The sequence below is a fragment of the Larus michahellis genome, chromosome 20 (assembly GCF_964199755.1).
Source record: "Larus michahellis chromosome 20, bLarMic1.1, whole genome shotgun sequence".
In the NCBI taxonomy this organism is placed as follows: Eukaryota; Metazoa; Chordata; class Aves; order Charadriiformes; family Laridae; genus Larus; species Larus michahellis.
In genome coordinates this window covers 2,657,386-2,680,471 of record NC_133915.1, presented here as the reverse complement: position 1 = coordinate 2,680,471, position 23,086 = coordinate 2,657,386, and the positions used below count along the sequence as shown (strand labels likewise).

At 43.2% G+C, this 23,086-nt stretch overlaps 1 protein-coding gene across 5 annotated transcripts; it reads right to left on the bottom strand.

Moving 5' to 3' along the window:
• Nucleotides 1-2,074: 2,074 nt before the first annotated feature.
• Nucleotides 2,075-17,318, bottom strand: NFU1 (NFU1 iron-sulfur cluster scaffold). 5 transcript variants are annotated; one of them, XM_074563705.1, is made up of 9 exons: nt 17,133-17,318; nt 14,838-14,944; nt 11,871-12,006; nt 9,220-9,286; nt 8,271-8,385; nt 7,037-7,100; nt 4,627-4,801; nt 3,754-3,842; nt 2,075-2,924 (listed from the first exon to the last, which is right to left on the bottom strand). In XM_074563705.1, the coding sequence occupies exons 1-8, from the start codon at nt 17,177-17,179 to the stop codon at nt 3,795-3,797; spliced, it is 759 nt and encodes a 252-aa protein (XP_074419806.1). In that variant the 5' UTR covers nt 17,180-17,318; the 3' UTR covers nt 2,075-2,924; nt 3,754-3,794. The 5 variants fall into 5 exon arrangements, with proteins under 5 accessions (XP_074419806.1, XP_074419809.1, XP_074419805.1 ...); XM_074563708.1 differs by having other exon boundaries at nt 11,871-11,980; nt 17,133-17,208; XM_074563704.1 differs by lacking the exon at nt 2,075-2,924 and having other exon boundaries at nt 3,610-3,842; nt 17,133-17,317.
• Nucleotides 17,319-23,086: the final 5,768 nt, after the last annotated feature.

The window sequence follows — 23,086 nt, the reverse complement described above, 5'->3', positions numbered from 1 at the left end:
GTTTATTTCTATACTGGGGGTTCCTTTGCTGCCCTGCAGTTCATCACTTCTTCTCACTAGCGAAATTTCTTAAGGTATTCACGACAAACCTAAAATAATCCATAGCATTATCTGAAGACAAACGGAAAGGATACGACTCTACTTACAGCGTGGGATGCCCCAGACCTGAAGGAGCACGGCCGGGCCTTACAAACGCTCCCTAAATACATAGTTCATGTCAGCAGCACAGCAAATACCAAACTTTACAACTTAAACCTATACCATATATAAATGAACCCTTCAAACCGAGGCTAACTCATCCATCCATATGTACTAATCCGGTGCAAATTCCTCAGAATTTTACATCTACAGAAATTAAGCTCCGTGTGTTTAGTCTTGAGTGGCTATTTAATTTTTTTCCCTATAAAAGCCAATATTTATCCCCTACGTAACTTGTTACTTTATTCTGAGGTTCGCTGTATGTACAGTAGATGTTTTTACCACCACATATAGTTCATGCGGATGCAGATGTTCAACTTACTGCTGGATGGAGAAACGTGAAAACAGTCTCCCAAACTCTCTCTCACACGTGAGCCTTTTAAAATTAACAGAAATGGGTCATGGTTGGGAAAAAAAATGCCCACTTCCTTCTCCTCTAAGCTCAACATGCTTCACTTGAAACAGAAGTTCTGGCTAAAGTCCCAAATTTCAGACAGACTGCCAACTATCACCTCGTGGAAAAGAGTATGTTTTCCTAATATAATGCTTTTTGTACGTTAACATCAGGTAATGGGAAACACTTCCTCCTGCTACTGTGTTGAAAGTACCTGCTCCAAAACTGCTGTCGGCGAAGGCTGTGGCTGGCGACTGCTCCACGCCGAACACTACAGCGTTAGCAGAAGGCTGCCTTAGAGACAAACAGGCTAATTTCTCCTAGAACCATGGAATGAGTCACATCCTGACAAAAAGCACATCTCCACCTGTGACCGGTTTCAAGATGACAAGAGCTTAGATAGCTGTAATCAGCTTCTCCTCTGAAAGAGAGTGCTAGAACAGTGCTTAGGAAACATGAATGGATTTTACATGTTTTCTCTAGCTGAGACGGGTGAAAACAAAAATGGCTGAATGGCAGCCCACAATTTTGTACTTATCTATGGCACAACAAAAATACCAAAGTATTTTCTTCTTTAAAAAAATACCAGAATAATTTCAAGCAGTCATTGCTATTTTAAATGCAATGACTAACCACAATTTATAGAAAAACTTCGCAGTCAAAAAACCTCGCTGACCTGAGCGTTACGGCAGCACAGCTTCCCAGCTCCCTAACTGAAGGGCCCACTTTAAAAAAAGAACAGCAAAAACATCCCATTCCACACCATACCGCCACAGAGCACGCAGGCCACCACGTTAACTCCTCAGCTAAACGTTGAACAGTCACTCCCCTGTTTGCCTCAGCGTCTGTGAAATGTGAAAGGTCTTTTGGGTGAGTGGAGGAGACGGGACGCCTCTCGCTAACAGGAATTCTTTCCATGCACTAAGCTATTCCAGACAGAGCTTGGAAGATTCACAAACTCCTAACGGTTTGGGCTGACAATTTTGCCACACTGGGCTGCCACAGCATTAGAGTTTATGGTTATTGTTAATGCTGCGAATACAGTCGGGTTTGGTTTTGTTCCCCAAGTGAGAACTGGCACTTAACCCCTCCCCTCTGCTTCCCTTTTTCCAGAGCTGGAGAGCCCCGCCATTGCTTTACGCTGTAGAAATGCAACCACTGCCCTAAAAAGCTTACTTTGGAGGGGGACAGAACGGATAAAAGAGGATGGCATGCGAGCGTTACGCGCTTCTCTCTCCACAACAGAGCTTGAGGAACTTGAGGACACACAGCATACACGCTGGACACGGAATCTCTTCGGTCTCAAAATCACAAGATGCTTCATCTTCAGCCTCAGTATGCACAGGCTTAATTTGGTCCTACTTGTACAAATCAAAAGCCCATTAAAAACAGGACTGGAAATACTACGACAGTGGCAGAACTGGATCCTTACTGGACCTGGAAGATATTAGTACTGCTTAGTTGAATAATAAAGACCACGCCTTTAAGAGATAACATTTTATTTAACACACAAAACAGCTACTTTGCTGTTTCGGTTTTGGCTTATATAGTGCATTAAATTGACAAATTAGGCCTAAAAAGCCCTATTTTCGAGAAACGTTCCTCACCATTCTATGGTTTGCTGACAAAGAACATGGCGATAACGTTTGCACAAGCTCTCTTTTGGATAGTCTGAGGCTACCCTCGAGAGGAATTTTGTTATCAATATACCTGTAAGATCAGGCACTGCGTACTTCATAAAAGGGTAAAGAAAATATGGTCATTTCAAACTAATTTCCAAATCCTGAGAGGGTAGTTTAAATCACTGTAGGTTATTACTCTCCATGAAATCTGAAGAAATATTTTGCTAAAATATTTAATTTCAAATTTCTAACAAGTAATATTAAGTTTATGGTTACCACATGCTGATCTGCGTGCTATATAAAAGATTTTCTGACTTAATTGATCCTGTTTAGGGACTCAGTGGAATTACACTGGCAAGGCGCGAAAGAGGGGAACACACCGGAGGCTGCGAAATCCTCGCACAGAGGGAATACAACTATAACCATAAGTGAAATAACGACCCCAAACTCAGCTCGACTGTGGCAGCGCAAAGAAGAAACAGTATTTCCGTTAGCAGAGCCATCTGCTAAAGCTAGGCACCAGGAAGAAAGTAAATCCTACACGCATAAGTAAACAGAAGTACTTGCAAAGCCTGATTTACGTATTTCATTTCGGGACAATAAATATTTCTGTTCTCATAGTCTCTCAACCAGGAACTTGTTCCGTTCTGCCACGTCTTCCCTTGCTCAGCCAGGGCGGCCAAGTTACGCATACGCTGCACTCTTTGGCACTGCAGAAGGAACAAACAGGATACGGCACAGGTAAACACATTAATTTTCTTTGCTATCCTACAAATGTAATTTGTGCCCTTAAGCGCTGCACATTCATCTTGATGTTGGAGCACTATGTTGAGAAATCACTTTTGCAAGTTTAAACAGACCACTAATGGTGGCTGAACAATTTTACTTCCAAGTAAGCTAATTAGTCTCTCTATTTACTAAAGCTGATAAGGATCATCATCTTCTAACATTTATTTTAAAAGATAAAATTTTTATAACAAACAACTCACATTTTTCATTTTTGTTGCTATTGTTTGCACAGTGGCAGTGAGCAAGTAGGTAACTTTCCACAAGTGATGAAAATACCACATTCTCTAAAATGAAGAGCTGGAGTTATGGGTTATTTTTCACACAAAACCCTGATATGAATCAAAAGCTTTTTAACAAGACTGGATAAAATTAACATTCCTGAATTTCCCAATTATAGAGCAAGGGCAGATAGTCCTGCAAGCCCCATAAGGAGGTTTGGGGGAATAAACATTTAATAATTCTATTGCACAAAAAACAGTCAAGAAACTTCACTTCTGCCTTGTCTCTTTTTTTCAGTCTTTAGCTTTTTTGTATGAAAGAACAATGGAGAGATTTTAAAGCCTGACATTTCTTTCTTAAGACAGAGTACAAAGTAGAGCAAAAGGATTCTTTTTTGAATGCAGAGCATTTAATAAATTAGCGGACAAACTGCTTAAACTGATGATACATTTTCACAGATATAAGTGGAACTATTTTTCTGAAAAGAAAGGCAAATTTGGTTGCTCCTCGTCACAAAGATAGTTTACGTACACTAAGAGGTGAATATGTATTTAGCCATAGCTGATGCTAGTTCAAGTAGAATTTGCTTCTTTCTCCACATCATCATCGTCGTCAACAACCTGAAATCAAATCCAGAAGTAGCTTAGGTGAACAGTTTAAGCTCTCAGCCCCGTAGGATTGCATAGAGAATTTATTACATTAAATCCTTGCTGGACCCAAGGAGAGCAGCAGTTATTCTACACCACGGAATGACAACAGTCGCACGAAAAAAGTAAGAAAATACTTGCAATCAAAAATGCCAGGAGGAAATGTGGCTGAAATAGTAGGAGGCTGCTCAAGTTATTATGAAGGCCACTAGAACAATCACTGCAGCATATCAGATTTTTAATGAGAAAGCAAAAGAAGCTGCGTTTTAGGGGACAAAAGCCTGTCCCTTATTATCGCACAAAGTCACCAAAGCACAAAGGCAACAATCACTGGCAAACACAGAGCATCCAGGTCTGGGCTCCTCAGAACAAGAGGGACTTGGGATACTGGGGAGTCTCCAACGAGGCATCACCTCCCTCAGCCTCCTGGCAATATTTCCCTTAATACTGCCCGGGATATCGTCAGCCTCCTCTGCCATAAAGGCACACAGCTGGAAGTTCAACTCGGCATTCCCCAGGACCCCGGGCCCTTTCCGGCAAAGCCACTTTCCACCAGGCAGTCCCCAGCATATTCTGGTGCACAGGGTTGCACAGGACTTTGCATAGTTCTGGATCTTTTGCTAAGATACAGCTTCTGAGTTGGAAAAACTGCGTTTGTACATCCTGTACTTTTGCTTAAACTGTCAGCCTGTCCACACTGGAAAGGGACCTTCTTTTCCATTTAAAAGAAAGCAGCTATTATCTCTCACCAACCCACCTGTTCCACGCCTTCTACTTCAGGGATGTAGAACTGGAGCATGTTCTGTATCCCGTTCTTCAGGGTGATGATGGAACTGGGACAGCTGGTGCACGAGCCCTGCAACTTCAGCTGCACAATCCCATCCTCGAAGCCTTTATAAATAACATCACCACCATCTTCTTGCACTGTCGGCCTGATGGAACACAAGACTCAATTTAAAGCAGGTGTAGCTGAAATATATTTCCTTCCAAAAATCTTTAGTAAAGCTCAATTTAATACACACAACAAACTGTCAAGAATAGTAACTAAAGCCCTCTTTCTCTACAACCACCTGTTTCAAATTTCTAACAATACATACTTTGCTGGACTCTCTCACATTGACGGCTACTGCTTTTCCATAGGACGTTGAAATTCTAGGCCAGGCTAAGCACCTTAGAGCAGGGCTTGATTCAGCCTGCAAAGAAATACGGGTTTGCCTTGAGGCCCTCTCGACACGTAACGATGATTGCCTCCGTTACGCACCAAATGTAATAGGTATGTGTCCTACCACACAATGCATGTGTGTTGTTACCTGACTAGGGACAGTGATAAGAAGTCCTTAAGTGCTCCCATAAATACAGAGTTCACCATAGTTGACACAAGACAGAAAAAAAAAAAAAGCTACGACTATATAAAAGCTTAATCCTGCTAACAGGTGAAGAAACCAGCATCTGCTAAATCACATCCCAGTACCATTAGCATTTCTGCAGCCTCGTCTCCTTTTGCAAGCAACAAATGCCCAGCATTGTAACTGTATCCCCACAGCAACATTTTGCCAGACCAAGCTAAAACCATCAAGTTACTCTAACAGAAGCTCTTTATACTGATTTCCAAAATAACTCTTTTGAGAGCTACGCTCCCAAGAGAATAATCTATGAATCTGACCCACTTATTAACAACTCACCATAGCAAATCACCTCCATTCCAAAAAGTCAAAGAACATGACTAAAAATTCCATTTTTCTTAGTTGAAATTAACTTTTTTAAACACACTACAAGACCTTGCAAATCTACAGTCCCTCCATCCTGCACTTTCTGACCACTTCTTTGCACATATTTTTGAACGACTAAACAAGAAGTGCTCTGTACGTACCAGTGGTTTATATATAGCTTCTGCAAACCATGCTGCTGTAAAATGAAGTAAGATACACTACTGCTAATATTCTCACCAACAGCTTCTTGGTCCACTGAGAGTGCAGGGGGAAGGGAATGAAAGAAAGAAAAAGGTGGGGAGAAGCAGAAATTCCACGACTGTTATGAAAGGCCACTGGGAAATCAAGGACTGACATACTATAGGGAGCTCAAACGACCACATACCCAGCAAGAGAAGGGCCTCCCGAATGGTACTTTCTGCCACGGCTTTATACACCAGTAAACTTGGGTTACACATTTCAACACTTAGCACATATGCTTGGGAAGAACATGCCAGCTTATTTCTGCCTTTCTCCCTCTTTCCTTTCAGGAAAATGAACCAATACCATGCGTCAGCTCCGAGATAACCAAAATGGTATTTTTAAATATCACTTTTAAAATGCAGCATCTAAAAAAATGAAAATTTAAAAACCCAAGTTCATTGTAACTTCTGGAAAAATTAAACTGAATTCCGTGATTTTAACTCCCATACATGTTTCTGGTTCCTGAAATTTGTAAGCTGGAGAAGATGCCGCCATCAGATATCACAGCTTCAGAAACATGTCAGATATCTTCCCCTGCATCTAAAATGTCAAGTTGCTTATTGGAACGCAATTAATGAGCATAAAAATACACTTCAGGTAAACAACATGATCCATAGTCACTCTTGAGACTTCATTAGTTACCACCAGTTTCTAAAGTCAAGCTCTGTTAGAATACCAATAAAATTGCAACCAGTAAAATGCAAGCAGGATACGAGGACAAAATCCATTGAAGACCAGACAGCAAGGGAAACCCACTAGTAAATTTTTCCTTTAGAGTAGGACACAAGAGTATAAACTACTGTGGGACACTTGTAAGGGAAGGACAAGTATAATTAAGACACAGATGAATACAACAGAGGGAAAAATGTTACTGCAAAAGCAAAGACTGTTGTTTTCCCTACTTAAAAATAACCACCTTAAACCCAATGGACCTCTTTGAACACACTATGGAGGGTAAGACTATACACAGTTCTAAAATCACCCAGCAATAAGGCCTCTGTTCAGCATACAGTTTGCTTGAACAGGAAAACCAGACAGAAGGTTTTCAAACAGAGGCAACAGCATTCTGAACGCTGGCCAGTTTTGCCCTTTAACCCCCACAGTGGATGCTGAGCCATAAAATCACGCATAGCCAAAGAAAAATGCACTGGCCCCTAAATAAATCCAAACCCCAAGACTAACTCGCTCCACCTAGCAGTAACGTTCCTGATTTACCTTATTCTTGTATCCAGCAGTTCTTTAATCATCAGTACAACTTCATCATCTTCTTCTGATGCAGCTTGGGGAAAAGAAAAACGTGCAAATCAGAACCAGAGAGAATTCCATTATGATTATTAACACTGCATATCCATAATGCATATCCAGAATGAAATCGCATAAAAACATTGCTGAGATGACTGAAACCAAATGGCAGAAGTTTTAATTCAGAGTAAATATCTTTTCCTGCATTATCCTCATTTCCATTGCAGGCTTTTGTCGACAACAAACAGTATTGGTTCAGAGTTGTTCTCAATAGTCAAAGGCCTTAAGAGACAATAGAAGCGACACCTTTCAAAGGAAGCAGAAACTAACATTCAATAAGGATGCATCGGTTAAGGCAGGGTTCTCGGAAGGAAAGTTTTAGCAACCTAAAAAATTCATCAAAAAAAGAATTAGGAATGTGTCTGGATTTAGCAGCTCTGGATGCAATTTTAAGCTCACTGTTAAGTCTTGCAGAAGCATTTTTAAAGATGCCTTTTTCATATAAATTAAAGTCTATATCAATATTGAAATTAAATCCAGACATAAGAGAGCAGAGAGGAATTTACTAGTCATAATCTTCCTTAAAACACTGGAAGAATTGTTTAAGTTGCTAAGTTGCAAATGAGAAAATAAAAGGCTAAATACTGCTCTTGAGTTAAATCGTAAGTTTGTCTCAATTACTTTCTATTACAGTTTGGAAAAGACTTCTTACTATTTCTTGTTCATTTAAGACCATAAACCTATCATTAAGACACAGACATTAAGCTTTGGTGCTCTTTTTTGATTTAAGGAGGGAAATAAAAGCCTTTGTAAGTGCCCACACAAAAAGGATCTGCAGGAACACTCAGCTTCCTAAACACAGCCTCAATACTTGCAAAAATATTTCACACACACAAAGTGTAACAGAACACGGTCCACACTGCCGAAACACAGAGCTCAGCACAGCTCCTGCGGAGAGACACTGCTCAGCCTACAGCAGACGAGAACCAGGCTCTGCATTCACGGGTAAGCAACTCCTTTAGACAGCGCAGCACTGCTTCTGCCAGCACATACACATTCTGCAAATTCTCTCTTGTGTTAATCCTAGAAGTTATCACTTTAAATCCTCTTGCACGCTTTTCTGACGGAGAAGTGGAGGCTCTTCTGGATGCCACAAAAGCTAAACCCAAAGGCAGATACTGGCCTCTTCCTGAAGAGTTTGATTTACCTGTATCTGTCCTAGGTGCCTCGTCAGTAACTACAGGTAAGCCAGAGGCAAAAAAATCCATTATAGTTGCATAAATATCTGGTTTCAGTAAGTTCCAATCCAGGTCTTCACTCTCCTATGAGAATCATAAGGGAAAAAAAAAAAAAAAAAAAAGAATAAAAACGAGTATCTGCCTCCTAATAATTATGCAGAGCTGCTTCTTATGTTACAAATATCATAATGGGCTCTTGTGTTTAATGCATAGATTTGGTTTCACAGTTCTGTCAAGTCAAACTTTGCCAAAAAAGTTCACTAAGACTCAATTTATAACAGTCAACAGAAAGATTTCCTTGCTCACAAGACAAGTGCTATTAAAATATTATCTCAAAACAGGTGAAAAATAAAGCTCCTAAATACATTATTTGGCACCTATTTTTACCGAACCATTTCAGAGACCCAAGTTTGTTTGGTTCCATTTAATTCTGAGCCAAATTATTATTCACAGAATTGCCCTATGCTCTTCACACAGTAACAGCATAACTGCATGGTTACCGCACCACACCTTATCTCTGCTGACATGAGCTCCACGCCTTGGGCAAACACAACACTGCCTGCGGTCCCACCATCGGGGTCATACAGCCATCTCCTCTGGAAGTGTTTTCTGGAGGTCGTATACTCCCGCTTCCTCTTTGACGCAGAGCCAGCTTCCAAGCTGACCATGTTGCACAGGGCCTCGTCCAGCCCAATGATGACCATTGCCAAGATCAAAGAATCTAAAGCTTTCTCTGGGCAACCTATTCCAGTGCTTATCCATACATTGCGATTTACTTTTTTTCTTTTATATTAAAGGAAATTCCCTTTGTGCCTCTTGTGAACATTGTATTTGGTACTTTCACTATGCAGGTCCAAGATCCAACAGGACCTTCTCTATGGCCATCTTTTAGTACATTTGAATCTCTGTTCTGCTTACCTTAGTGATTGTGATGAAGTCTGGTCCAAAGAAAATACTTTTAACTCCTTCAATTTTGAATAACTGTCTGTTAGGAAAACAAAACAAAACAAAAAACACAAACACCAAAATGCAGTCACATTTCAGGCAATAAGGATTTATTTAATCTATCACAGAAAAAACGTTCTAGAATACATTTCTAGGCAAAAATAACCACTAAAACCAGAACCATTAAGAGAAACTCAGAATTACTGCACCTAGAGCTTACTAGGAGGCAGGAGATCCTGCTGTGAAGCAGTGTACGTAGTAAAACTGAACACATCTTACAGGACTTTTCTACAAGATGAATGAAAGAGTTTCTCTCTCTCCGGTTCTTCTTTGGAGGCAAAATTATATTCTGTATATAAAAATGTATTTGCTCAGCATCAAAACCAGTAAGCGCCTATTGTTTCAGGCAGGACTAGTGCAAATACAAGGAATATTCCTCAGATTAAAGCAAGTTATTTAAAGTAATTGTGCTCAACAATAACTGCCTTCAATCCTATTGCCATTAAATAAAAGGATTAGTGCCAAGCAGTCCATAAGGCTTTAACACACCAACTCACTTTGTGAGCAATCTTCAATATTTTTAGTCTTTTGTATGACACATGAAAAATTTGAAGGTTTAGTAAAGTCTCATGATTCATACTAAATTGCTTGAGGTGGCCCATATAGCACCCAACAACAAGGCGGTAAATTAGCACACTTCCAAAGCATCACAAGAATTTAGATCATAGGAAAGACCATATTTTTGACAATATTTTAAGTATAAAAAGCAGAACGAGAACGTAAAGACCAATTTCCACAAATGGTTAAATAAAACTCAGCTAATTCATCTACAGAATAAATAAATGATGCTACTCCTGAAGAGTAAAATAAATAAATAAATCATTAAAAGTATGAGGCACCCAGAGTTAAATACAGCATAAGGCTGTAAGAGTTGTTTTGTAATTAAGGAAAAAAAAATAGATATTTTCTCCTAAAGGACTGGAAAACATCCAAACGCAATGAATGAAGGAATTGGAAATCTTATCACAAAGGAACGCGTGACCAGAATTGACAGAAGAGATTTCACAATACCCATTTGAAAGAATTTCCACGCACGAAGCAGCTATACAGGTGTTGGGCTTTTATATCGCTAAACCAACTGGATTTTAAAGTTAAACAATGAAATTATGCAAGTTCAATTATGCATCAAACTATCCTAGATGAATTAAATAGTCCTCCCTCCCCTTCATAAAGCTTTTGTTACTTCTTCGGAAAATGAATATTCCCTTTCACAATAAGTGAGCATTCCATTTACAAAAACCATAATCGGGAGTTTAACGATGTATAGTAGGCAACTTCTTTCCATTAACCTGCATAATACGCATAATGAAGCTGTTTTGCCGTGGGACACATTCTAGCACACACGTCGTCTTTGATGAAAACATCTATTTGCAGATATACAACAACAAAATGCCACTTTCTGACAGCCGATTGCATTCTGCAACCTGATGCACTTTGGCATAATCAGATCCTAGAGCTTCAGTACTCCCCTAACATGTTTTGATGTCCTCAAAAACCTTTCACATTGTATTTTTCTCTTTAAGTCACAGAGCTTTGCTTCTAAAGATCCCTGTTTGCTCTCAAACTCTGCAAGAGACGTTTGGAAACGTCAGTGCTCACGTTTGATAACCCTACAATTTCCTGGAGAGACTGTCAAATGAAACAGCTTCTACTTTTGCACGTAATTCTTACAACATAAACAAAGATGACTTAAACTAGGATCTCTGGAGGTAACCTACTGCAGCATTTCAGGATCTTACCCTCAAATTGAAGCCCTTCCACCCATGAAACAGATTAAGTTTCTTTTCAGAGGCTAATGTGAGAGCTATGACAAACATGTAAAAACGTTTACTTCCAAATATTCCAATTATTGTGATGGTGCTCCAGACCCCTTCTATAACAGGATGATACGAATCGATTATCTGCTCAGCAATTCTTACTCCAGATCACACATTTTGGTATTGAAAGCTGTAACTCCCAAGACCTGTTACAGATACAGCCTGAAAGAGCGGCCAAAACTGGCTTTCCTTTGACAGAAATGGCGTAAAACTTTTGCTAAGTAAAAATCCATTGAAGTTCAGGTTACCACCACCATCTGCCTAAGGAAGCAAGCTACTACATTTATTTTGAAGTATTTGGAGATTATCTACTTCCTTAAGCCGTCTATTTCCCCGTTCTGAAAAGTTGCATGATTTCCAAGTAACTGCCTGAATTCAGAGTGTTCTGACAGGAACAATTTTGCAAAATCAGGGCCAGAGGTCTCACTGGGGATGCAGCAACTGCTCAACAATACTGACTTATAACATCACTCAATCCCATTGCATAAACTAAACCGTGAGGCACTCTGCTATGATACAGCCGTGGGGAGTACAGACGCATAGAAAGACTGCTTAGTAATGACAATATTCACAGCTTTAATTTTATGCACAAGTAAAACGGTATTAAAAACTTAAATCCAATCAAACTGCTCCCAAGTATGAGGAGGAGAAGAATGATCAGAAGCTGTGCTTAAAAACGTTGTAGTCAATTGTAGACACGCAGTCCATACTGGTCCCCCAAACAAATTATGATGTGTTTGATAATACCTTGCCAGAGGTGAGCAAAACGCCGCAGCTGGTGTGGAAAACTCCATAGTCCTCGACTCCAGCACTTCCTTCCCCGGAATAAACTTCAAACTATTTGGATTTGGTGTGTCCTGAGTTTGAATAAACATACATCTTACTGGAAATTTAAAAAGGAGAAAAAAAAAAAAAAAAAAGAAGAAAAATAATCAGACCTAAGCAGCTTAAATGAAAGTCAGGGATCCTGATTATTTCACAAGCCAAGGCCCGGGTGATCACTGTGCTATAGCAAACAGCAGCCTGTGCTGCAACGCTATTAGCACAATGCAATGGGTTCCATGAAAGCCTCCAGACTGACATGAAGACCGATAAACACAGGCATGTCACCTCACAGAAACAAGACGATAAACAGAACCTTGTCTTTGCATCTTTTGCTAACGTTTATTTACTAAAAAGCACCCTACTGCAACAGCATCGAACTGCATGAGGCCAGTACCACCCTCGCTTTCTGCTCAAGGCTGAGAGATGCAACCTTAATTTCTCTGTTGCTTTTTTTATTTTATTTTATGATCCTCAGATGCTGGGAACTCCCTCTTCCAGCATTATCACTTCCTGTTCAAAGCGTAATCAGGTTTACTAACCCTCTCTTGAGGATACACATAATTTAGGGGCATGGTTTTTATTTCATCTTTCAGTACTATAAAAAAAGAAACAGAAGCATAACAACAGTTACAGTGACCTACACCCTGTTTATACTGTTTTCTACAGAGTGAAAAATTACTTTAAGCTATCACTTATCCTCCAGAAATTGAACTGACTGAACAATTAAAAAAAATTATTTACAGTTCACTGGTAAAGATGTTTAAAAGATAAACTTTTACAGAACTTCCTTTTGAGGCATGGGTCTTTCTTTCACTAGAAGAGTGTAAAAAAGCCTGATCTTGACTAAAATTTATTATTCTACATTTAATGGCGTACATTTAATAGTGTATTTTCCTGTAGACGTGTCCACGCAGCACATGCCTGATGTCCCACCGAAGCTGAACATCATTTAGGGGCAGTTTCCTGTCTTCTAATTCTCTTTCTAGATCTCCTTTTTTCTAACTCTCCCTGCACATCAAATAACACAATAATATACGAACATTCAGGAAAGAAAAAATGCATTTTAAAAACAAAAATCTCTGGGAACTAATATTTATAAGTAAATTGTACTTGAGAAACAAGCTCACATAACTTCAGAAAACATGCAATAGAGGGATTTAAAGCAGCAAAAAAGAGCTGCCCATAGCACCCTAGTATCAGATGACAAATCATACCATATATAAATTGCCAAATTGTTACTGCATGTACCTCTCATGGTAACAACCCCCTCGCCTTGAACCTGCACAATGGCAAAGAATGCACAAACCACATTTTCTTTTCTTTTTTTTTGTTGTTTGGTTTTTTTTTAAAGGGAAAAAAGACTTCACACGGAAGTACTTAGTCTTAACATGAAAAGAATAATACTGATAGAGCAGGCAACTAGTCAGCTTTATCCATAGGGATGGAAGAGCTACTCATCTTCCAGATCCAGCTGGCATCCAAAATCACATCCAACGTTAACAGCACAGTTAACAAATAACCAACAACAGGGGATCTGGGTGGCGTAAACTGAGTGCACTCTGCCAATTTTTTGAAAGCAACGGGTCATTAACAGCTATCATACATTGTTCATCTAGCATCTTTAACACCCTAAAACACAAATGGCTGTCTCAGCTCTCGGAAAAGGTGTCCACGTGGGTAGCCACTGTATTTTAAAAAGCGTCCTGCAGTTGAAGATCATCTTCCTAAAACCTGGTTTTGCAATCACTAATCAACCGGGAGATTTCTTTGCACAGCTGTGAAAAACTCATTTGGAATTTATTATTCAGTAGTTGGTAACTGGCTGTATTTACATCAACATCTGTATTGTTTCAAGCCTCTACGGAACGCTCCGTGTATCTCCTTATTATTCCGTTCTGCCATCTGCTCAAGGTAAGAAGACACCAAATAGAGCCTGACTTTAGTAGGACACTTGCAGAAGCGGGTAAAATACTAAGCCGACTTGTCAGAGTCTGCCTGTTGATTAGAAATGAACTAGAAAAGATGGTGCTGGACCAGATAAGATTGGACTTCTCTGAAATCAGAATTAAAAAGAAACTTCTGCCTGAGCAGACTCATTTAAATAAGATTTCTATTTGTGACTAATTCCACACAACAGCACCTGCAGATTTTTTTTCCCCCTAGACCCTTCCTTCTACAGCATTGGAGAGCAATTGCTAAATGCCTCAGGCAGGTGCAAAAGCACAGTGTTTTTCTGCAGTGCAAGTTTCACAGATTGCTTTTTTCAGTTTGGTTTTTTTTTTTTTCTTTCCTGAGCATTACAGTCTACTAAAAGAAATGGTAGGTACATCAAACTCAATCTTCAAACATTGTTTTTTCAGGGTAATACCAAGTTGCAGATAATATTACTGGAGAATATCACTGATGCGCTATACATCGACGTGTGTTCAAGAGGGGGAAAATTAAAAAAAAGAAAATATTGTAGCTCTAAGAACAAAAGGCTTTGCTTTCATCCCTGCTAGGGGATGGCCAGCAATTTTATCTGGCAGAGCTCACCAGCTAAAGCAGGACAGAAGGCAACACAAAATCTTTCACAAGGGATAAATTTAATTTCTATCTTAGTGTAAACGAAGAAATGCAGGAAACCCAAATAATATTTTGCACAAACAAAGCCCCTTATAAGTCTTAGCAGCTGAATAACAGAAAAAAATCATGTATAATCAAGCACAGGGCGAGCCATCCACACCTCCTCCCCAAGCTCCAAATGTCCAGGTGCACTAGCACTTCATTAAAACCACCTAGGAAATGTTACCACACCCAGATCTCTGAAAGAATAGTAGTCTTTCATTATTACCACAAGACATAAAAACTCACAAAGTGCTCGTCTATTCATTTTTAACTAGTATTTACCTGCATTATGCCATACTGCAGATGGAAGACATGGTTTCTTTGTCACAAGTTGGTGGAAAGACTGTTGAGTTGTCAAATTATGATCTTTTAACATCATATGACAGAACCTAGAGAAAAATGATTTTAATAATTTTATTAACAATTTCCAGATTACAAGTCTGCACTACCCCACAGAAAGAGTATTTCACACGCTTCTAGCAACACCAAACTCAGCAAGACGCTCATCTGCCTTAAACCTCTCCGGTAGTGTTTCGAGCTCGCAGCTTAAATCGCAAAACGTCCCTTATTTTTCCCCCTTTTCAGCACTACCTCTCTCTCCTTTTATAACAAAATAGACATAACTCTCCAATTTTTGCCACCTAAAAAAATTAATCTAGACTCCTTCACAGTCACTAAAGACAGGCAAATCCCCTTATTTACCTAGAACAGAAGAGGATAAATCACCCTGAGGGAGCCTTTTGTCTTCCCTCGGACAGCAGCAAGCACCTGGAAATCTAGCTTGGACTAAACACCTAATTATCAGATTACAGATGGCTAAAATGAATCCAACCCCAAGCACCTGAGGCTAAATCAAGGCCAGAATTTACTCCTCTACTCTGGGGGTTTAGCTGGTCAACCATAAGGCTCTCCTATATGACTCTTAGAAGATACAAAAAGGCTAAAAAGGTAATGCAATGGCTACTCTTGCACAAAAGTTTGCCGCAAAAAAAAAAAAAATACCAGCACAACTCATTGGATAAAAGATAAAAACTCTATTAGCTACACGTACCGAGCCGTCCCTCACCCCTGTCCGCTTCTCTGTATTTCTTCCCTTTGGGAAATAAAGAAATTCAGTATATTCCCATACAAGTACTCTTCCAGAATTAAACCAGACCACCTAAAAAGATGGTTTTTAGGCTGGCCAAAAGATGGCCAACTCCACACTGGCCACACAACTTGCACTAGCAGTCAAAGTATGGGTAGCGTCACCTGCTCAGACCAAGTGAAAAGGGGGGAGAGCACAGGGGAAACAAGAAAAAAACATTAATAGAAAAGGCAAGGCAGAGTGATGCAGTAACAGGCCTAACTTTCAAAAGCGTAAATAATTGCTCGCACCTCTGATTTCTGTAACTTTACGCACAGACAACACCATCCAGGTATTTCAGAGCAGAGTGAAAATCAGAAAACATAACCAAAACCCACCTCATGTCACAGACAGCATGGATAATACAGAGAATTAATTCCTATCTGGTTTCTCTCCTCCTTATCAGTTAGAGGGGGGAAGGCAGGTAAACTAAATTATATCTGCGGGGCTCTTACTGAGAGAGGTGGCTCATTCTCTCAGGGGGTGGTCAATGAGAACACAAGCACTACACCTAAGCCCAGATTCCTCAAAACACAGGAACAGGAGAAGATGAAATGGACTTCCCTGCTGCAAGTGAGGGAGACATGAACACAAAAAAGGTCTAAATCATGTTATTTGCTTATTTTTTGGCGTTGACAGCAGCTAGAGAGACCACAACGGGACGTGTGAGGAAGGTCTCCCAAGAGAAAAGTTCTCCTTTCTCCCTTGAGCTTTGGGAACAAAGATTATAGTCCCTTTTTCAGTCCACCACACAATCCTTCGAATTTCCCCTTAATGCAGAGTCTTTAGCAACTAGGGCGGGATAATTTCCCCTTAATGCATAGTCTTTAGCAACTAGGGCGGGAGAATTTCCCCCTATTGCTTGGTCCTAAGCATACACGTGTGGGGCAGTTAACTGCCCCCGCCTGCACGACCCCGTGCCCGTGTGTGTGTGCGGGAATTACTCCTCGTTCCGCGATCCTGAGCACATGGAGGGGGAATTACTCCCCGCCGCACCGCCCAGAGCACAGGTCGGGGGGGGGGATCACCCCTCGCTGCACAGCCCTGAGCGCGGGGGGCGGGAATTCCCCCTCACGACTCACACCTCCGTGCGCGGGGGGGGGGGAAACAGTCTCTCAGGGGAAGGCCCTCAGCACCTGTGTGTCGGCGGGAATTAACACCCGACTACTGTAATGGAGTTGGGGGGAAAAAAACAGCCTCTCGCTGCCCGCCTGTAACGAGGAGAAGGAAGAAATAACTCCACCCTCATCCGCCCGCTGCAGCGGGGAACGAAAGGGGAAGAGCGGGGAAGAGTCCGGCGCGGCCCGGCAGGTCGCTACGACATGGCCACCCCCCTCCCTCCCCAGCCGCGCGGGGAAAGGACGAGAGGAAGGATCCCTCTGGGGAAAAGCCGGGCTCCCTGCTCGGGGCCGGGGGCAGCGACGAGCCGAGGGAGCCCCGCGGTAACCTACCGGCCGCCCAGCCCCGCGACAGCCCCGAGCCACCGCGCGGCCGCCATCTTGGCGCTCCTGAGGGCCGCCCCGCCCCGGCTGAGGCGCGGCCGCGGCCCCTCGCGGCGGCAGCGGGCGGGAACACACTTCCTTGGTTATTTTTTTAAACGGATACTTTTTTTTTTTTTTTAAAAGTTACTTCTTACAGAAGAACTGTACTTCTTACAGAAGAACTGTACTTCTTACAGCACATTCTACAGCGATAAGGCCCCACTGTCCGTGTCCCGACTGCCAGCGTCAATTTATCACCCTCTGGAAGGAGCAGCGTGGGATAATGCAGGCAGGGCTTGGAAACAGCCCCCTCAGAACCACATTTTCCTGTTTTTGAGGTGAAAGAGAAGCAATTTTCTTTTCAGTAATTTTACGTTTCAATTAAGCCCCTTCTAACTCTCTTCTTTTCCCCCCTCCAAGTCTCACAAGCCATCAAGAAACTGCCGATTTAGCCCAGAAACCTTCCAGAGATGGGGGCTGCAGGAGAAGTTGGAGATTAGGTTAGGTTTAATGGGTTTTGAGCACAATATATTTGAGGTGGAAGCTCTTGATTTTGCAGATGGCACCCAATGCGCAGGGGTGTTGCACGAGAAACGAGAGAGTCTTCCCAGGGAGGGAGGAAGGAGACACATTTGCAATTTCAACAAGATGAAGAGTTGCAGTTCGTACCTGTGCCACAGCTGCCTCTTCCCTCCTTAGAATAAGATTATAGTGTTGCCGATTTTAGACCAGAAGTCACTTATATTAGGCCAATCATGCCTGCTTATTCATAGAATCCGTGTGGTTAGAGTTGGAAGGGACCTTAAAGCCCCCCCAGTGCCACCCCCTGCCCTGGGCAGGGACACCTCCCACCAGCCCAGGTTGCTCCAAGCCCCATCCAACCTGGCCTTGAACCCCTCCAGGGATGGGGCAGCCACAGCTTCTCTGGGCAACCTGGGCCAGGGGCTCACCACCCTCACAGCAAACAATTTCTTCCCAATATCTCATCTCAGTCTCCCCTCTTTCAGTGTAAAACCCTTCCCCCTCGTCCCATGGCTCCCCTCCCTGCTCCAGAGTCCCTCCCCAGCTTTCCTGGAGCCCCTTTAGGGGCTGGAAGGTCTCCCTGGAGCCTTCTCCAGGCTGAACCCCCCCAGCTCTCTCAGCCTGTCCTCACAGCAGAGGGGCTCCAGCCCTCCCAGCATCTCCGGGGCCTCCTCCGGCCCCGCTCCAACAGCTCCGTGTCCTTCTGCTGTTGGTGCCCCAGCGCTGGAGGCAGGACTGCAGGGGGGTCTCACAGAGTGGAGCAGAGGGGCAGAATCCCCCCCCTCACCCTGCTGCCCACACTGCTGGGGATGCAGCCCAGGATACGGGTGGCTTTCTGAGCTGCCAGCACATGTTGCCGGCTCACGTTGAGCTTCTCATCCACCAACACCCCCAAATCCTTCTCCTCAGGGCCGCTCTCCAGCCATTCTCCACCCAGCCGCCCAGCCTAGATTTGTGCTTGGGATTGCACAAGCAATTATTCTCTTATAATTAACTAATACAACCTAAAAATCCAACCAAGCCCTTTAAACAAACTTCCATCCCTTCCTTGCTGGATTCACTGTACCTTGGCAGGCAGCTGTGCTCAAAGAAAGCACGTTTTCCCTGGGCTTTGCCAAAACCTATTCTTGGACATCCCCGTGTGTCGTCCCCTCCCCAACACATGCACAGCTCGGCATGGCAGCGGGTGGTCACAGATGATTTTGCTCATGTACAGCGGATCCTCTCTGGGGATGGGTTTGTTCTGCACCTCCTCTCTGGCAGCAGCAGCTCCTGGTTTGCAGGGAGGGCTCAATAGCTCTGCGCTGTCTTGTAGCATCGCCCTAGTAAACTGCAATATCCACTGCTTAAGGCCTCTGCTCAAAGCAGTAAGATCGGTCTGACTTTACAATGGCCACATAAAACAGCAGGGACAGACTGAGTTCGGTACCTACCAAGGGTAGGAAGAACTCATTAAAAACCAGATTCTTTGTATCCAGCAAAAATATTTTGCGTGGGGAGGGGAGAAGGAACACGCAGCAGAGAAGATGTATTGTAATCAGATACAGTTTTAATAAAATGTACATAAGTATACAACTCAAAGGTTTCTTCATAATGATTACCAGAAATACAGATGATCACACCCGGAGTGCAAAACTTGACTCCATCAAATCTGCAAGACCGCCAAGAATTACCTTAATAACAGCGTGGTGCAAACGAAACACTGCTCCTAGGACACGAATCACAGATTGTTTGTCACAGTTACTGGAGACCACGGATGCTTTCAGCTCCGGTTCCCGCTCCATGTGGAAACAAGGGAGTTTCTTTCCCTGCTGGACTTGGCGTGCAGTGATGCTCTACCAGCTGCATCCTACACCGGAGCCCCCGGCCCTGAACAAGCACCCTGTCCCCCCACCCCTGTGAGCGAGTATTTCTGCCTTAGGAGAGGAGGGATGAGGGAACAGTGGATCAGCGTTATCCCTCTGTCTTCACAGGGAATATTTCTAGGTATGTGTGACAGTACTTACCCTACCTACAAGGGAAACTACAGGCCGTGGCTTATTTTTAGAAACACTAACACAGCTGATCAGGTTTCAGGAATGTGTTTCAGAACTGGAACAAGATTTCACTGTTAAGATACTACTGTAAAAATGCTTTGGAGTCTCTCAGTGTACCGAAAGGCCTTGATTTAACACCATGAGGAAAAAAAACAACCACAAAAAATTCAACTCCCCAACACAAGAGTCTTTGGTGGAAGCTGAGTTAAAGTAACCGATTACCACTTTGGAGTGATTGAGAGTTCAGTGATTAAACAGATCTCGCTCAGTCTTGCTTAAGTCCCACTGAAGACATGCTTCGGGTGCTGTGTGTCATGACTGCTTACACGGGTTTGCTGTTAAGAGCGTAATGTCACTTATGTGCTCCATGCATAGTGTGCATTACAGATTGAGTGTGCGCTGGCTTCAAGAGACTACGATTGTAAACTTAACACCACGTATGACTAGTGCTGAGCTGGCTGGAAGGGAGAGGAGATACAGGGAAAGTCCGGAAAATACTGCAGCAGGCTGCGGAAAATGCAGGTTAACACCACGGCAGCTGGTCCCGTTACGTGTGCTGTACAAACGTCACGGCAAAAAATCTACAAACGTTGAAGAGAGACTTTAAGTGCGTTCATGCTGAAGTTGGCAATGGGTAAGAACCAGTCCCTTTCCCAGCATGAATCTAAGATTGTCGCAGGACTGCAGCAATAACTGCGGCCCTCTGGCCGTGCCTGAGGACCCAGGGCAGTTCAGAGAATTTGCTACAGCTTTTAAAAAAAGATGAAACCAGTGGTTCTGTTCAGGAAATGAAACACTGCATTGAGGGCATACCAGTCTTATTTCATTAAGATCACCGGTTGTGTGGCAAAGAAAAACAATTAGCATTATTCGTCCACATTCATTAAAGTAAGCTTCAGAGACTATGGAAATGAAATTTCCACTTTGAAGTCATCACGCTGAAGATACAGTACTGGCAGTGCAGGATTAGGAGGAATACGGGTGGAAGTGAGAAGGATATCCGACTAACAGGCATTGAAATTCAGTTTTCTGACCATAACCAAAAGTCCCATTATTTCGTAGGTCACATGCAGAGATACAAATAAGCCGCCTCCATCCCTCAAAGGAGATTTAAAACCATTTAAGCACTGGATGTATGCTGGCAGGATCATTAGCTTCTGGGGCACGGTTAGCTTGCTCTACGCGTAAAGTGCTTGAAGAGCATAAAAGCTGCCAAAACGCTAGCTGGAAATTCAGCCTGACCTGACCTGAATCAGGGCTGTAAACAAGCCCGCACACTTCGCTGCGCCTCGGTGCATTTTCCCTTTCTCCCTCGGCTGGCAGTGCAGGACAGCAAGGTCTGAGCGACACACTCATCCCCCCTCGCCAACACGCACACGCACGCAAGACACAAGGGCCTTCCCTCCGAGCGTGACGGGGAACAGGCTAATGCATCTCCAGCATCGTCTGAGTGAGACCTGGATGTGGCATCGAAAGGAGTTTCACAGAATTATCCAAAAACAATTTTTCAAGTAAAAATGAAGGAAAGGAAGGAGAACCTGAATCCAGTTAGTAGAGGTAATACCTTGAACCCACATCTTATTTATCCTGCTTGCTCCAGGGAAGCATCTCCCTGGTCTGCAGATTCATCCCTGCGCCGCCAAGGCCTGACCTCCCCTCCAGCAGCTTCCCGAGCGAACTGAACAGCTCGAGGCCAAATCCAGCCTCCTGGCAGCACGCGCGGCCACGACACAGGCTGCGTGTTGAAACGAACCTGGGCCTTCACGCTGGGGCTCCTTGCTACCCCTTGAATTCATAGTTTGCTATCGCAGCCGTCGGCATCTCTCGATGATCCAATCCAGCAACAACCAACTTGGGGGTGGGGGTGGGTATAGTTTAAAAACAAAACCAACAACCATCTTTCGGGTATAGATTTAAACAAAAAAACTCAACAACAGCAAAACACAATAAACAACAGCCTCAGCTTTGCTGATGAAATGTCTCAAGGGAAACCCAGGAATTTCTTTACAGTACTTCTGCTTTCAAGAGGCAGTGACGGAGGACAGAAAAAACCCTAAACCACCAGTATGCACCAGTATCACTTAACTCCAAGCATTAAGGCTCCCAGCTCCCCACCACTCGACCTGAGCTGGGCTTGGCAAGTCACTACCTGCCAGGAACTGGTCTGTGCAAGCCAGCGTAGCCTCCCTGCTTTCCACTATTCTCGTCCCCAAGGCTCGAAGACCTCAGGCCGAGCTTCTCCCTCTCCCTTCCAGACAATCCCCACGCCGAGCGTGTCCAGCAGAACTTTTGGCTCATCTCTTGCAACTGGGGATATTTTGGAAGGGAAGTGAATTCGGGGAGGGGAAAAGAAACATGGGGCAGGTGGTAACTCCTATCTGCAGATGCTTCGCTAGTCAGCTCCTGGCTGAGCTCCATCCATCCTCCCCATACACTGCTGGGCTTAAAAGTCGGCAGCGAGTCATCCCTGGACTGTGCAAAGTTCTGCTTTGTTGAAGCAGCATTCACGTGAATCTTTAATATGCCTGTTGCATTCCTTTAATGCTTATTATTTGGACATTGGACAAAGCTATGTACAGGGGGTGGTGTCAGGTTTTTTCCCCCCAAAACTAGACTGAGGTCTATTTTCAGCTGCAGAAGTTCTCCCGGGTGTGGCTCCGGTGAGTCAGGAGGAGCGGTGCCTGATCCTTCCCTCTCCTAGCGTGACAGTACTCACAGTCCTTTCCCAGTACAAACACACCAGAAAACGAGCAGGGCAGGAACCTGCTCTGCCTACAACCGGTCCTGATCTCAGCAACCCACCCATTGCTCCAACAATTCCCCTGCAAACGCCCAAAGACCTCAAAGCCGCTCCCAAAGGCAAACTGTGTCCTTTACCCTCAGCGCAAAGCTCCATCTGACACGATAAGGAACAACCTTCCTTGGGAAATGGCCACCACGAGGCTTTTAAGAGACTTGGCCAGGTGCTAGTAGAGCCAATGGGGATTTTTTTTTTCCGTAGATGTTAAGTCCTTAAAAATAAAACCACCAAATTTTTTTCTTGGGAGACATTCTGCAGCACCAACAGCTGTTCGGAGGAAGGATTCCTGCACTGCAAAGATTCATCAGCGACTGGGAGTCTCTATAACTGCATATTTTGAAAGCCAGCCCACGCTTACAAGTAACCCTTGTGGGCCAGAAATAGCAGATCCAAGACAACTTAGCAACCAGGCATTTTGCAAGACGGGAGGTTTCACTCTTAATCTCTGCCTTCTATTAGCGAATAGAGACGGGAGCAAAAAGCCTTCTTCGTTTCTGCCCAGCTGCCAGCCCGGGTGATTCTTCCTCCAAACACCATATCGGGATTCACCACACCAATGACTGAAC

Excerpts from the sequence above, each read along its gene's own strand:
- NFU1 (XM_074563705.1), bottom strand. The coding sequence starts at position 17,179 with ATGGCGGCCGCGCGGTGGCTCGGGGCTGTCGCGGGGCTGGGCGGCCG. Across the intron at positions 12,007-14,837 it reads TGCAGTATGGCATAATGCAG|TAAGATGTATGTTTATTCAA; the intron begins GTAAATACTAGT and ends TTAAATTTCCAG. Across the intron at positions 3,843-4,626 it reads AAGTAGAAGGCGTGGAACAG|GTTGTTGACGACGATGATGA; the intron begins GTGGGTTGGTGA and ends ATTTGATTTCAG.